The sequence below is a fragment of the Natrix helvetica genome (genome assembly GCF_964273705.1).
Source record: "Natrix helvetica genome assembly, chromosome: 2".
NCBI lineage: Eukaryota > Metazoa > Chordata > Lepidosauria > Squamata > Natricidae > Natrix > Natrix helvetica.
Window position 1 is genome coordinate 255,348,469 of NC_138552.1, and position 16,744 is coordinate 255,365,212.

A 16,744-nucleotide genomic window follows, 5' to 3' on the forward strand; every position below is an offset into this window, starting at 1 on the left:
CTTAAAGTGGCCAAGTTTGAAGACCTCTGGGCTATGCGTTGCAAGTAGGCTAGGAAGCTGGCAGCGAGGCCGAAGCTCTTGCGAGCCCGTGCGGCCGCTTCCTTACTGCCGCTAGGGGCGGGGCGCCTGAGGAGAGAAACTGAGCGCACGCTGGTATTCAGACTCCCGGGAGACAAAGGGGCCGGGAGCTTTTCTTCAGAGGTGCCTGCGCGCTGGGGATGCTGCTTGGCTAGTAAAGGATCCCGGAGAAAAGTAGGTGCTGTTGCGCGGTGCCAGACTTTGGTGGATCCCAATATTCCTCCTTAACTCGAGACGGGAAAGTGAAGTGAAGTGAAGTGTGGAAAAAACATTGGCCTCAGAGGAAAGGTTTTAATTCCCTCCTTGCGGGGCAATTGGTTTGGGTGTGTAGGTCTGTGCCGCCCGCTTTCATCGAGATAGGAAAGCACCGCTTTTGCTTTACTTATGTCTTCAAACTTTTTATTTTGCAATACTCGATAAAAACGGTGGTTTATCCATTGCTTTAAAACCAGACTTTCCAGACGGGATATGGAGGTTGTCTTCTTTTTCTTTAGCATGTTTTGACATGAATTCTAACCCTGTCTGTTTGAATTACCCCCCTTTAATATAACGGGGGCTGCTTCCCTTTATGCTTATCCCTTTATCAGATGGCTAACGTGCAGCCGCTTATGCTGCATAAAAACAAACATTCAGCAGAGGCATTTGCTTTATGAAGACTCCAGAAATTTTTGGTTTACCCAAAAGACTTCAGGTAAGAGAATATGAATAGGCAGCTATCTTTCAGGGTATGAAATGCTCGTCTTAGACTTTCTTTTGTTTTGGAGAAATCAAATAAAAGGAAATCAAGGGTAATTGGTACTTCCAACATCAGATACAAGTAAAATAATCACCTCTGTCCCCATAGTAATGATTACAGGAGAGAGAAGCTATTACCCACAAAACATTTGTGCTGAACTTGAGATTTAAACCAATTTAAAGTTGCACAAACACAATTAGTGTTAATGCTCTTGGTAACTTAACTCCCAGAGAGTAAACATTAGTTTTGCAAAGAACTATTGTTAGCTATTTGCACTGATAAGTGCTTAGTTTCCTATAACTGTTTTCAACATGTTATGAATACACATGTACTTCGTTTTTCTGCTATGAGCTTTGCGATGAGTTTTAACTGAAAGGTACTTTACTACCCTAGGTTACAAAGAGTTTTCAGACAACTACTGTGATGGGAGAAGTTAGGATATCCAATAATAGAAAAAAATTGGCAGGAAATGTATTATTTTTCTGATGTTACATTCTGATGTTGCAATATTCTGGGAAAAGAAAGCAAAAATCTTGTTTCAGCCCAGAAGCTAATAAAACTATTTTAATTCTGACTTGGAAGGACAAGACAGAATTCTGTTGAAAAGCAAAGCCTAAATCCATTTGTCTCTCTTGTTTAACTGGAGAAGCCGATTAACTGTTACTTTTTGTGGAGACATCACTGTTAGGCATGATGTGTGAATGGATGTGCACATGCCTGTTCCTTGGCCAGTCCCAAGCAGTTTTGTGAATTCATAAAATTTGCCTTATCCGGTTTCTCCTTTAGTTCCATATTGCCATTTAATATATGGTTAGGTTTTTCTTTTTTTGTATAATTTTATCTGTTGATTATTTTCTGTCGGTCTCTTCTTCAATATTGCAATTTTGGAATATTACATACTTCAACATTATTTTCATGTGTAGTGAACATTGACATTTAATGTTCTGTTAAGAGTTTATTATGTTTTCGATTGATCAGATTAATGGTCCACTTTCCTCAGCTTTATCACAACAGAAGCCAAGTCTGGATGCTTCAGATCACTTTTTACATATACGTATTTATGTAGTTATTACTATGTTTTAATTTGTTGTATTTTGATACGGACTGTACACCGCCCCGAGTCCCTTTCGGGAGAGGGGGCGGTATATAAACGCTAATAAATAATAAATAATAATAATAATTAATTTTTAAAGAAACAGTAGATACAAGTACTCCTTGGCACATGACCATAATTGAGTCCGGAATTACAGTTGCAAATTGTGTTGGTTGTAAGTGGATCATCATGTGACTGCACCTGATTTTATGACCTTCACTGCAGTGTTGTTAAATTAATGTGTCAGTTCTTAAGTGAACATTGTTCGCAATAGGCTTTTTTTTTTTGCCAAAAACCTGAAGTAAATGTTAATTTCCCATTTAAAAATAATAATAAATTCTGGTCATGTGACTGCTGGACACTGCAAACAGCTGTAAATATGGACTGGTTGCTAAGCATCCAAAATGTGATCATATGACTATGGGGGCGGGGGCCATCAGAACTCCAGATCGGGGTCATGAGGGAAGTCTATCGTAATTTTGAATGGTCACTAAAGTGAAGAGTTGTTGGTCAAGAACTATCTCTTGTCCCATCACCCAGAGGACACCAGATTAAGGGCAATTTGTAAAAATCTGTACATTTGAGCTACCTTGTGCGTTTCTACTCAGAGACTCATTTGTATATAGATAATCAGAAATAAAGCTCAACTTGAAGGAGACTATTTTAATCGTATCTAAATTTACACCTAAGAATCTGAACTATGGAAACACTTACATACCTTTTAGAATATGGTGTCTAATTTTTTGGCCTGCTTGGGATGAATTGAGTCAAGAGGAGTCGTCTTGGACCAAATATAAAATATATAATATCATTTGTTTATATATTGTATATGTATGTATGTATAGTTATTTAGCTATCTGTTTTTGCTTAAAATCATGGAATAATGTTACATGTGGGCCATGGTTTGGACATGCCTGTTTATAGAATGTGCCTTAGTTCTGCATGACCCTTACTTTGCTTTTTTTAGATTTTTAGGAGAAAAAAAGAAATAGCCAGCAGCTGGAAACTAGGGCCCAAATGGAATAAGAGATAAATGATAGTCTGTGGTTTGGCGCTAAAACATTGAAAGAAGTGTGTGATATGCATCTCTGTGGTAGAAATGCTTATTCAGGCATTCTTAATATGCCTTCTAGCATTAGCACAGTTGCTGTATGGCCAAGAATGCTTTTAAATCAACCTTTTTTCTCTATCAGATGAAAATCTGCTTGAATTTGAGAATTTTGGGGGCTATGGACTGATGAGTTTTCTATTTTTTCACTCATGTTTTTCTTGGTTATATTTCTGGAAAGTAATAGTTATGTTACAAATTAAAAGAAACTGATACTTCAATCCTAAAAAGCTTTGGGGTAGAAGACTCCTCTGTTTTTTTTTTAAAGAATTGATCTATTTAGGATCTCTTCTGTTACAACACAATTTATGCAGTGCTGTGAATTTGGACTGAGTTGCCCCCATCTAAAATAACAGAACATCCCAAAGATCAGCAAGTTGACCATAAGTGGGAATTTCTCATGACAGCATATAAGAGACCAGCTCCCATTATTTCAGTTAAAATAATGGTAAATTCTTTTGTATTAATTCCCCTATATTTGTCTCCCCATCCAATCTCTTATTTCCCTTTGGTATGTCTAAAGATTGCGAGAGTCAGTTTTCTTTTGATAAGTGAATCTTGTCTGAGCTATGACACACATATCATTTCCAACCAAAGACTTGAAGCTCTTTGGAATACATGAATTCACCCAGCAAAAAGCGCCTGCAAAACATTTTGCGCTCGCTCTCTCGCTCTCCCTCCCTCCCTCCCTCCCTCCCTCCCTCCCTCCCTCCCTCTCTCTCTCTCTCTCTCTCTCGCAGGAGGTTGGACTAGAAGACCTCCAAGGTCCCTTCCAACTCTGCTATTGTATTGTATAATCTCTGCTGGGCCCTTTTGAAAGTGCTGCAATGTGAGTGCCCCAAGTCAGGTTCTCTTTTATGATAACACCCAGAAATTTAGAATTGGCCATTTGCTACATTTGGTCTCCATTGATAAGCAAGGGCTGGATGTCTGATCTATTCTTTTATAGTCCACTATAAGCTCCTTGCTCTTATTGGTGTTAAGGACCAAGTTATTGTCACCAGCCCACCTCATCTCGATAGGCAGACTCATCCCCCTCGGAGATTAGTCCCACCACTGTTGTATCATTTGCAAATTTAATAATAGTGTTATTATTGTGAGTGAGAATGCACTGCAATCATGCACATAAAGGGTATAGAGTAAAGGATTCAACACGCAACTCTGTGGTGTAATTAATTGCTGAAAATATTTGGTCCATTTAATTTATTTTTTAATTTGTCATCAGTTGAGAGATTGCAAGAGGTTGAGTAGTGAGTAGATATGAAACAGAGAGTGATGAATGGTCTGTCTTATCTTGAGTCGATTAATGAGGCTGAATTCGGTTCTGAGAAAGTAATTTTCCAGGTTAAGGTCATAACAACTATGCAACGCTTGTTTCTTAGAGATTGATCTCTGACTTCAGGGGAATATTGTTACCTGTAACTGAAGACAGAAACTCAGTGAAATGTCTAATTTCGCAATGGAATTGAAAAATAGAATTATATTTAAGTTCTGTTACTGGGAGATTTTGACCCATTGTATTTGTAGGTCATAAAGTTTGGAAGGTTGTTCTGAAGAGAAAAGAAAAATGTATGAGAAACTTTTAAAATCTTTAACTGGACTTTCATAATATTGCACAATGTACATGTTGACTGAAGCTATTTGTAGATTGTTACATTGTACATACATTTCAATCATACTGCTTAAGATCAACAAGTAACCCACTCCTTAATAACCCACTCCTCCTAGATTGTGTGCTAAATACTATGGGATGGGTGAGGAAGAGAACAGATACACCTCTCAGCTCAAGGATGTATATGACAGCTGTGATACCACGGGCACTGGGTATTTGGACAAGGAGGAGCTGACTGAGTTGTGCCACAAACTACATCTGGAAGGAGAGCTCCCCTTACTTCTGGAAACACTTTTGGGGAATAATCACTTTGCCAGAGTAAGTAACTGCAAGACTTCCAAGGAGCTGTAAATAATTGCCTTTTTTCTGTCTGTCCTTTTCTAATTTGTGGTCTGGCAAGCTATCCTCTTGAACTGAGTGAGATGTTTATCCCCATACATAGGTGTCATCAAAAGACTGCTGCAAGCAGAAGTAAACTTAATATTTCCAATATGTCTATGGTGCTCCCTTAAGTCATAGCTGGCATAAGTAGTATAGTTAGTTATAGAACATAGAACATAACTGGTGTAAATAGTAAACATTGGTACTGCAACCCTAAAGGACTTTAATTATCAGAAGAGAAGAAAAATGTAAGGTATATTAAAATTACAGAATACTCTATAGTGTAAAAGTATAATCCAGGATTAGCACAAATTAGTTTTGCCAGGGTTCCTCTTGTAACACTGTGATTTATATATGCATTTTGAACAGGTCTACTGAAAATAAGATTGGGTTTATCGCTGCATTGTCTTGCTTCTTGCTAGCTTATTTTCTTCTCCCATGTGGTGTTACACATGCTCCCAGGTTTGGCTTACAGTCACTCTGTCAGGCCTGTAATTATATTCTTTTTTGGATCTTTGGCCTGCCACACTTTCTTATAATTTTCTATGCTGTTTCAATAGTGTAGTAGTTGGGAGGGGGGAATAGAAAGGAGTAGGATTGTAGAATGGATTGTTGACATTCTTTTGTAGAAGCCAAGGTCATCTTTTGTCTCAGCACCTCGACACCTGGCCGGAAGAAGATGGGTGTACATGGAAGAATATGATTGGAACATGTGATGGATTTGTGGGTGTGGGGAGAGATCATGAACTTTCAACTGGTTGAACTTAGAGAATGTACTTCCAGAGTTGAAATTTTCCATAGCCGTGCTAACATGCCTGCGGAATAAATTGCACCTTAAAGGATGTTTTGCCTTGGACAATGATTTATTTCTGCATGGTATTTAGAACCCTAACATTATTTCAACTCTCTACTTTAAAATAATTCACTAGCTCCCTCCCCCTATCAAGAGGGAAGGGCTGGTGATGGAAGATCTGGTGATGGGGTCTCGGCATTCCCAACGCTGACCGGGACAGCGTAAATATCAGCAAAGAATAAATGAGAAGCTTTTGGTGATAAGAAGCTGAGTGCGGAACTTCAAAGGCAATGGAATGCTGCTTCCAGTTTAATTGCATCAGGAGGAATGCAGGAGGAGACATGACAAGACGAAGGAAGGTCGCAGAAATATTTCTTCAGCAAATTGTGAGTGCCTGCTCCCCCTCCTTCCCCCCAGCTTGGAAACAAGGCTTGGAAAAAAAAAAAAACCTAGAACAGAGGTTTGGGCTCCTTCCAGACGGCAATAAATGAAATGGCTTGTCACCCTGCAATTAGCTGGGAGAAAGATTCCCTTTCAAAATGGGAATTTCAAAGGAGGCAGGAAGAAGGAATTTTTCCAGCATCTGTCACTTGCAAGCCACCACAAATGGGGCTGCAACCAGTAAATGAAGCAAATTGGGCAGTAAATTGGGCTTTCCTCCCAGGACTTGGATGGAAGAGATGCTACTTACCAACTCCTTTGCCATCAGCATGGGGAAATGCTCCAAGCCAGCAGAGGGCACCTACTTGGCCCATAACTCATCCAAACCAGCAAAGGGCACCTACTTGGCCCATAACTCCTCCAAGCCAGCAGGAGGGTCCTTGGCACGTAAAACCCCCTAGCCATCATTGGTTGAGCTGCAACCTGTGAAGCAGGCAACCCCGGGATGGGTCTTAACCCCAGGTCATGGATGGGAGGGATGCCAGCGGGCACCTGCCCTCCCTCAGCAGATGGCACCATGGCAGAAAGCTGGGCAGTGGCCAACCGAGGGATTGACCTCCCCACCAGTCCCAGTCTCCCCTGCAAGGCCAAAAAGGGTTCTTACCAGACCTTCCTACAGAGAAGAAATCTCCATGGAAGAAGGGATTACCAAACAGAGGCCTGCATTGTGGATGGCGGGAAAATGTGCGCCTGCAAGGCCCCAAGTGGTTCTTACCCCACCTTCCTACAGAGTAGCAATCACCAACATGGAAGAAGGGATTACCAAAGCCAGGCCTGCAAGATGGGAAGCGGGACAAGGTGCATCTGCAATGCCCCAAAAGGTTCTTACTCCACCTTCCTACAGAGAAGCAATCTCCACCATGGAAGAAGGGTTTACCAAGGGGGCAGCTGCAAGTTGGAGAGCAAGGCAGTGTGATGAAACGGTTCCTGAGTTTAGTGATGTAACTAGGTTCCATTCCTCGTGGGGCCCAATTAAATGCCACCATTGTTGTCAACTTGGCCACAGAGCGTCAGAGTGCTTGGCTCCAGCCCCAATGCCACAAACGTGCGCACCAACCACCACGGCGGTAAAGAGAGGGTCCCAGATGCCACCACAGAAGAGTCATCTGGGCCAACAACCTCTGGAAGAGGATCCCCAACTTAAGGTGAGGAAGTGTCCTACCAAGGGGGAGGCCTCGGAAGAGGAAAAGGGCAGACATTCTCCGGAGGAGGATCCCCAACTAAAGGTGACAAAGAGTCCAACTAAGGGGGAGGCCTCGGAGGGGGAAAAGCCTAAACGACCTCTGGAAGAGGATCCCCAACTTATGGTGACGAAGAGTCCTACCAAGGGGGAGGCCTCGGAAGAGGGAATTGCTGAAGAACAAATGTGGGTACCAGTCGCCATGGTGATAAAGAGAGGGCCCCAGATGCCAGCACAGAAAAGTCATCTGGGCCAACAGCCTCTGGAAGAGGATCCCCAACTTAAAGTGACGAAGTGTCCTACCAAGGGGGAGGTCTCGGAAGAGAAAAAGGGCAAACAATCTCCGGAGGAGGATCCCCAACTTAAGGTGACAAAGAGTCCAACTAAGGGGGAGGCCTCGGAGGGGGAAATGCCCAACCGACCTCGGGAAGAGGATCCTCAACTTCAGGTGACGAAGAGTCCTACCAAGGGGGAGGCCTCGGAGGAGGAACAAGGCCAGCCATGGATGATTGGATCCAAGAGCCCAGAACCTACAGCACCTGCAGCAGAGAGCCCTAAACGGCCATGGGAAGAGGTCGCAATGGACTTCATCATGGAACTCCCAGACAGCAGTGGGCATAAAGTAATTTGGACTGTTATTGATTTGTTTTCTAAGCAGGCACACTTCATTGCTTGCTCAGGATTGCCATCCGCAAACGAATTAGCGAAAATGTTTGTGAAACACATTTATCGCCTGCACGGAGTACCCAAGAGGATCATTTCAGACCGCGGAGTCTAGTTCACAACCAAGTTCTGGAGAGAGGTCCTGAGATCCATTGGGTCCACACAAGAATTGAGCTCAGAGGTTCATCCCAGCATGAACGGCGCAGCAGAGGGAGCCAATGCGGTGGTGGAACAATACATCCGGTGTTTTGTGGACTATCAGCGAGACAACTGGTCGGACTTGCTACCCTTCGCCGAAGTGGCGTACAACGATGCGGTCCACAGCAGCAGAGGATTAGCGGGTTTCCAGATTACCAGTGGCATGGAAGTTGTTGCCATGCCTGAGTTGCCTAGAGAACCTCCTTCTTTCATGTCTTTGAGTGAATGGATGGACATGCTAAAGAAAGGATGGGAGAATACGAAGAAGGCTCTAGCAGTTGCGGCAGAAGCCTACCAGAAGCAAGATGATCAACGTCGCTCACTCCTAAACCCCTACCGTGTGGGGGACAATGTTTTTGTATCTACCAAATATATAAGATTAGAAATGCTTAGCAAGGAATTGGGTCCAAAATTTCTAGGTCCATTCCCAATAGTGAAGATAGTTAACTCAGTTACAGTTCAACTCAGTCTACCCAGAAGTCTAGGGGAAATTGACCCAGAATTTCATTGTAGCTTGTTGAAACCAGTAATTGGGTCTAACAGAAGAGCATCCACCCAAGCTCAATCTCCTCCTTTAGTGATGGAAGGGGAAACACAATCTGAGGTGGAAAAAATTGTAGATTTCAGGCTGAATAGGGGTTGCTTACAGTACTTAGTGCATTGGAAGGGTTACCCTTGGTCTGAAGCTAATTGGGTGAACAGTGGGAACCTAAAAGTGGAGAAGTTAGTAAAGCAGTTGAATGGGAAGTTTCCCGAGAAGTCAAGGGGTTCCCCTGGGTGGAGAAGAGGTGGTTAATTTTGTTATGTTAACTCTTATGTTATTCTCTTTGCAGGAAACGTTTTTCTTTTGAGGAGAGGCCGCCTGTCAGGCCTGTAATTATATTCTTTTTTGGATCTTTGGCCTGCCACACTTTCTTATAATTTTCTATGCTGTTTCAATAGTGTAGTAGTTGGGAGGGGGGAATAGAAAGGAGTAGGATTGTAGAATGGATTGTTGACATTCTTTTGTAGAAGCCAAGGTCATCTTTTGTCTCAGTACCTCGACACCTGGCCGGAAGAAGATGGGTGTACATGCCAGCATGGAAGAATATGATTGGAACATGTGATGGATTTGTGGGTGTGGGGAGAGATCATGAACTTTCAACTGGTTGAACTTAGAGAATGTACTTCCAGAGTTGAAATTTTCCATAGCCGTGCTAACATGCCTGCGGAATAAATTGCACCTTAAAGGATGTTTTGCCTTGGACAATGATTTATTTCTGCATGGTATTTAGAACCCTAACACACTCACTCAGACTTACAGCCTATTAAAGCACAGAGATTTGTAAGCCCACTTTACATTCTACTCGGTTCTCCAGATGGGTACACCTAGAGCAGACATGACCCTGGTCAACAGTTGGGAAATAATTAAGGATACACATATATCATTTCCAACCAAAGATTTGAAGCTTTTTGGAATACATGAATTCACCCAGCAAATGTAAAGCGCCTGCAAAAATTTAGTGGTTATAATATTCCCCCCCCCTCTCTCTCTCTCTCTCTCCCTCCCTCCCTCCCTCCCTCCCCCCCCTCTCTCTTTCTCTCCCCCCCCCACATACACACATTTCTCTCACATCCCCAAAGGGATTTGTTCCCCATATGCTCAGGCCCAGCTTCCTTTTTCTGCTTCAGTTGACATTTTTTCTTTTGTTTCCTTAACTTGTTTCTTTCTTATCTTCCTCCCCAAAGAGATGATCTGGCAGGATTCCTGTTTTTTTTGACCTCTCTGCTTAAGTGCCTGCTTCATCTTTAGGTTATGGCAGCTTCATCCTAGTCTCACAGCAGTGAGAAAAAATGAGTTTTCATTCTGCTCAAGACAATTGAACAATGTTTTTCTTCCTATCTCTTACTAGGTTAATTTTGAAGAGTTTAAGGAATGTTTTGTGACCATATTGTCTTCAACTATCAGTCTTGGCCTTTCAGATGATGAGAGCAGCTATCTGGAGCCAGGTGAATGAATAATGAGGGGCATGAAATTGTTTTGGATTGTGGGATCCTTGGTGCTCTCTGAGTTTGGTGGTTTTCTTGCAGACTTATCATTACCAAACTAGGTAATCACTGCTAGGCTACTTACTTAATTTAGTAATCAAACGCCTGCAAGAAAACTACCAAGCTCATAAAGCACCAAGGACCTCACAATTTAACCCTGAGCTACAAATATTACCTTCTATCTTGTTTTGGATTTTCTGCTTTAAATTTGGCTGTGTTATAGATTAGCCAGCAATGGATGTATCTTATTATGATTTGCTACCTGATGGATTACTAATGAAACATAGTTAGCAAAGATTACTTATTGAGTTTGTCTGTACTGATTGATTTCAGGAAATGATAAAAAGTAAGCTTTTGTGCATTTAAACCAGTTGTCTTTCTATAATGAAATTCCCAGAGATAACAACATAATAGCTGTTATTTTGTTGATAAACATTTCTCAAGTTCATGAACAATAAGTTTAAATGGTTTCCTCTATGTTCTTTCATATATGTTAGGTAATACAAAGTTTATGTGTGTAAATGGGATATTATCAAGAGGACTGATGGCATATCCTTCTAATTATTTGTATATTCTACCTTTTCTTTGGGATGTCAGGGCAACTTATCTGGGTCTCTCCTATTTTATCTCACAATAACTCCTGTCAGGTAGATCACACTGATAATGAAAGATTAGTACATAATGATCCACTGAGATCCATGGTTGAATAGAGATCTGAACCTGGGTCTCTGCAGTCCTATTACAACAGTTACCAGTATATTTATTGATTTCAACATTTATTTATTTTCTATGTCTTCTACTATTTTAGCATAACAGATATAAGAAAGTAAACTTACAAGTTACCCCTGAAAGAAAAAAGAAGTATAATTTGAGAAATCAACTGGGTACTGTTGAAATCCTTGAAACTGCAACTGTGAATGAGTTATGCCAATAGTGGAAAAACTGAACAATTATTGGGGCAATGGTACTAAAATTGGCAAAAAAGAAAGAAAAGAAAAATGTTAGATCAGATCCAAATGCCAACCTACCTATCATTCTGTTCTACCTTAGTGAATTAGATGGCTTTGGGAAGTTTCCTGAGTGGATTAGCTTTAAATTCTTAAATGTACCTTGCGACATCCTCTCAATTGTGCTCACCAGTTCTGGGCATAGTTCCATAGTGAATGTTTCGAGTGAAAACTTTGACTACTACCAGTATTGTTTCCAGCTGCTTGTCCGAGGGGGGGGGGAAATCCCCCTCCCCTCCAGCGACTACTACCAGTATTAAATAGCATGTATAAGTAGCTTACAACCATATAGTGGGCCTCAACAGCTCAAGTTTTTAAATGCATAATTTGTTGGTGATGTTTTAAAAAACTTTATTTGGGATCAAAAAGAAGGTTCAGAGGAGGGGACATATATTACTGCTTGTATTAGAACTGAAAGTATTTCCAATTTAGTTATTCCAGCTGAGACGGAGCTCAAGTATATCACTGAGGCCAAAGGGTATAGTTGCCAGACAAGGCCAGAACTTGAAAATGCCATGTTGGAAACCCCTAAATATTTACAAGAGGAGCAGAGAAATATAAATGTAAAAAGTCAGCTCAGACGTTCAACTTCTTTGGAGAGTGTGGAGGTATTTAAAGACCTATCTTCAAACTATTTGAAATGGATGTGTTACATTTTACTATCACTCATGTTGTGTTGTAATGGTTCCTTTTGTTACATTTGTGCCTTGGACTTGACGAAATAGCCACCTCAGTCTCTGGAATTCTTCTGTATCCTGATTTCTTCCAGATGCTCAGGAATTCCCGAAACCTGGCTGGTATTCAGTAGCAAAGGCATGGCTCTTTAGAGTCAAATTTGATGTTTCCTAATATGACAGCTTCTATAAAAATGAGTTATATAGATAGTCCTTTCTTAATGATTGCTCTGTCAGTGACCATTGGATAGTATGATAGTTCTGAAAAATAAATTTACAACTAGTCCTTGCATTTAATGACCATCACAGCATTCAATCTCAAGGAGAGTCACTTCTCCAACACATTGTCAATTGCTCTATAATTGCATCTTATGTTAGCCACTGGAAAAAGTCAGATATCTGTGGGAAGCATAGTTAATTTGAAGTTGTATTGGCAGCTTTACACAATCTTCACCCTTGTTTTGTCTTTTCTTGTTTTTCTACCTTTCATTCTGGCTATTGGACTGAATCTATGGAACGTTAAATTCAGTTCTCTTTTTTAGAGTCTCAAATCAGATGAACAGGCTGAAAACTCAAAAGAAGAACAGCAGCAGACCTTTGAAGGCCAAGGTGGGATTCAGCAAGAGAATAATGTGTAGCAAACATGGAAACATGTTTTTTATTGCTTCTTTTCTTGAATTTCCACTTTTGCCATCCAATTCAGTAGATGAGCTCAGGGTAAAGTTCTACTGGAAAGGCAGAGTATATTCCTTGCAGACAAAGCTTCTCTGATTCAAATTCTGCTCTTCAACTCCAGCCATAAGAATGGATAAGGTAAACTTGTAGACTGAATCCATGGAAGGCAATCCAAGCTAGTTTAAGATAGATCTCTATCTTCCATCTTGGCAGTGACGTGCGGTCAGTAGAGGCAAGGGAGGCAGGGCCTCACCTCTCTTCATGGAATAATAGTATATAATATATACTATATATATAATATTATATACTATATATATAATATTATATACATCCGTCCGGCCGCGCCCGGGAGACGTGGAGGGAGAAATGTTGTCGGCGCCTCCGGATGACGAACCAGTCGCTTGCTTTCGTCATCGGGAGGCCGACAACATTTCTGCCTCCGCGTCTCCCGGGCGCGGATGGACGAAGGTAGCCAGAATGGCGCCGAAGCAGTCCGGCGAGCGAGCGAGCGACACAGCCTGATCTTCGGTCGCTTCCAGAGCCGGAGCGGGATGGAGCAGCCACCGCCTTGGAAGTGAGTCGCGCGGATGGAGCTTTGGGGCTGAGGAGAGAGGCAGGGACGGAGGGAGTGGGGGGAGAGGAGCTGCCCCCCTCACCCCCCAGGCAATGGGGAAAGCTTTCCCGAAATGGGGGGGGTGTCGCGGGAAATAAAAAGGGTGCGCGCTGGGGGGGGACGAAGGAGGCTTTGGCGTGCCTTAGAGGCGGGCGGGCAAGCAACGAAAGGAGCAGCGAGGGCGGGCGGTGGCTGCAGGCGGCAAGGCTTGAGCGGGGTGAAAGGGACTGGTGCCGGTGGAGGAAGTAATGCTACGCCGCGGTCCCCTTAATGTTCACTCAGGAAGGCGGAGAACGAGACCACGTGGTCTGCACACGTGGTCTGCACACGTGGTCCCATTCCCCGCCTTCCTGATGACGTCACCAGCCTCCCCAGCCATAACCCTCACCGCACGTCACTGCATCTTGGTGATATGAAAGCTCTCTTTCTTATCTTAGAGCCTTTCTGCACATCTGAACTCATATTCTTAGAGAAGAAAAAATCTCAGAAAGAAATTACAGTAGCTCCTCTTCCTCAACCATTTTCTTAAGTACTGCCACAAGTGCTACAGCATGGCTTTAAAATAGCTTCCCTTGTCAGTGGGGGCCAGTTTAAAGTCTCACTGTGTATAGGATGTGTGTAAACTCCAAAATCACACATCTGCAGGAATGTTCTCTCACTCACTTTGGACACTGTTCCCACCCACTGTAGGCTAACCCTCAGGCTGAAATAGTTTCCCTATTGCCAAGCTTGACACTTATTAGTCCATTTTCCTCTGGACTCTGGGAAAAGATCATAGGATCTATATTTTACATGTAGCTTGGGAAGGTGGATTATTAAGGTAGTGATAGACAGATTGGCGTACATTTGAATTGCATTTGCAGCGTTCTGAAATGGGGTTTTTTCTAATGAATTAGTACAGAGTTTGTGGACCGGCAGACGGAAGGGAAGAGGATGGTTCTGTGGGAGAGGTGGACAAGCATGTGTGCACAAGTGGGTATGTGTGCGCGCATGCCTGCGCTCTCCCACCACTTCTGTGGCCAGTTCTGAAAGGCTCAAGACCTGATAGGGGGCCACAGACTGGTGGTTGGGGACCCCTGAATTAGTATATAAAAAGGAAATCTACAATCATTATCTTCCACATTTTCCTCTAATATAATAGTTTTGAGTTTGGCTTCATTTAGTGGGCATAATTATTTCACATAAAATCCCGGAGAAACTCTATTCTTTCTTTGCATTTTTGATATTCTTTCGTAAATCTTTTAATGTCCTTTGTTTCTCTGATGCAGTGTTATGTAATACAAAATATGTATGCTGAATTGCTCCAGAGACACTTTAGGAAAGGCAAAATACTGGGCAGCCATCTTCTATTCACCTTCATCTACCTGCATCTCTCCAAAGGTGGACAAAGCCAACTCCTTAACAACCTTAACAGCATTCATTTTACATAAAAAAAAAACATTAGGGAAATTTTTGTAATAAAGCCTTGATTCAGTGTAGATACTGGTTTACTATGTCTTGGTGGATTTCTCTTATATCCATATTTAGAATTAAATAGGAGCAGGAAGAGATGGAGATAAAAGAATCTGTTTCTGATTGTTTGAGTAAAACTGAAAGATGTATCTACTTAATAATGTATTTAACTAATATCTATGTTATATAATATAAAAATGCAAAATATTTTCCATGGATAATAGAAATGCCAAATTAAGGGTTTGGAGAAAAATTGAAAATAGAATATAAATTTAATTTGATTTCTGCTTGAGGATTTATATAACAAGTGGTCTTTGATAAGAACAACAGAGTAATTAGAAGTACAGCTCTTGCTAATGTAAGAGTAATCTTTTGTAGGTCAAATGTGCACCTGGGAGGATAACCTCACCGACAATCCTAGAGAAGGATTGTCTACCTCATGTTTGAACACAACTGAAAATCAGATCAGGGTTACTTGGGAAGATCTTGGCATTGGAAATAATGGATACCTCAACAAACAAGAGCTGGATGCTGTTTGTAAGAACATTGGACTCAAAGAGATGGAAAAAGAGGTGGGTTAAACTTGACTTTTGGACATTCTCATCTCAGAAAGTCTGCTTGATGGCTGAATGTGAAAATGGTGGCTTCATATGGAATATTCAGCATTTTGGCAAGGCCTCAGCTGTATAAAGTATTCTCTCTGCACTGCTTTAGCAATTGTAATTATTGCCTCCCAATAGTACATCAGTATATTAAATAAATCTGAAGAAGCTTTACATATGCTATATTTATATCTTGCCGGTTTGCAAGCTGCTATTTCCCTCCTGTATTTTATTCTCACAGCTTCCTTCTACAGTGGAAAGGCTGGAAGGAAGAGCAATGATTTATGATCATCCAGTCATTTTCATAGTCAAATGAGGATTGGAATCTAGGTTACATTGGGAGTGGGAAACTGATTCAAGCCCTTAGTCTGGATTGTCCCTATTTTAGCAAAAAGCTACTTTGAGATCATGGAATGGTGCTTTGGAGAAGGATGGCCTTTCCCTCTGAAAGTCTTACATCTTAGTCTTTCTTGCATGTAGGAGAGAATACACTACTACTTTTTTCAGTTGAGGGAAGACAATGTCTTTGTCTGTGAATGAAGAAAACAAGGACTTTTCTCTCTTTTATTCTATGCAGAGAAAGTTAGATTTTCCAACTAGTAGACCAATGCTGGATATCTTTGGTGGTAAAGCCCACTTTGAACTTTCATATGCCAAGCCACTGCAGCTTGAGATAGTTAGGTGTTTAATCCATATTAGATTCTATCCAGGTTATGAGTACCAGAATCTGCTTGTTGCATTAACTAAACCTTGTAGAATATTGATTTATGTGCTGTTCAATTCCAAAATTAATTAAATTAAATTAAACGAATGCTTGCGGTACAACACTTTAAAAATCTTATCTTTTCTATAGGAACTTGAAGAATTATTTAACAAATTGGATAGTGATGGAGATGGCAGAGTAAGCTTAAAGGAATTCCATCATGGCTTATTCAGTCACATCTGCATTCCTTGTCCTTTTTCTTCCACGCCACTTAAATTCAAAAGGCAAAGATCACACTCTAATCAGGTAATTATTCTGAGCAATATTTTCTTTATAAAATTCTTGGTTCCAAAGGGAAAATATTTGAATGTTCAAAAGGCTTCCAGTTGTTGCATTTTCATACAGACTGGTCTTATGATTTTTATGACATAAGGGTTGAGATCTAGCAGAAAACTTGTGTTTTGAATTGGTTGGATTCAAACACAGTACTACTATAGTATTTTAAATCAAGGTCTGTGGAATAAGCTGTAATAACCCTGGTTCACCTGTAACAGTAGATTATAATGGGTGGGTTTGCATATCTTGCTAAGCTAAAATCAAGACAGACAATGATCTAGAACAGTCTTCCTTAACCTTGGCATATTTTTCCCCATACTTTTTGAAGTGTTATGCCCAGAGGCGGGACAGAGCTTGAAATTTTATTGCTA

The 16,744-nt window shown here is 41.3% G+C and overlaps 1 protein-coding gene across 3 annotated transcripts in view; it reads left to right on the forward strand.

The window, feature by feature from the left end:
• The first annotated feature begins 15 nt into the window (after positions 1-15).
• The window catches only part of NINL (ninein like), a 46,977-nt gene continuing 30,248 nt past the window's right edge, over positions 16-16,744 (forward strand). The window contains exons 1-7 of one of the 3 annotated variants that reach the window (XM_081941391.1): positions 16-252; positions 4,744-4,945; positions 10,176-10,272; positions 11,751-11,926; positions 12,535-12,601; positions 15,111-15,304; positions 16,188-16,343. In XM_081941391.1, the coding sequence (XP_081797517.1) occupies positions 4,766-4,945; positions 10,176-10,272; positions 11,751-11,926; positions 12,535-12,601; positions 15,111-15,304; positions 16,188-16,343 (870 nt within the window). In that variant the 5' untranslated portion in view covers positions 16-252; positions 4,744-4,765. Of the gene's footprint in view, positions 253-760; positions 770-4,743; positions 4,946-10,175; positions 10,273-11,750; positions 11,927-12,534; positions 12,602-15,110; positions 15,305-16,187; positions 16,344-16,744 lie in introns of those variants that run through there. The other 2 variants (XM_081941392.1, XM_081941393.1) reach the window with 2 other exon arrangements.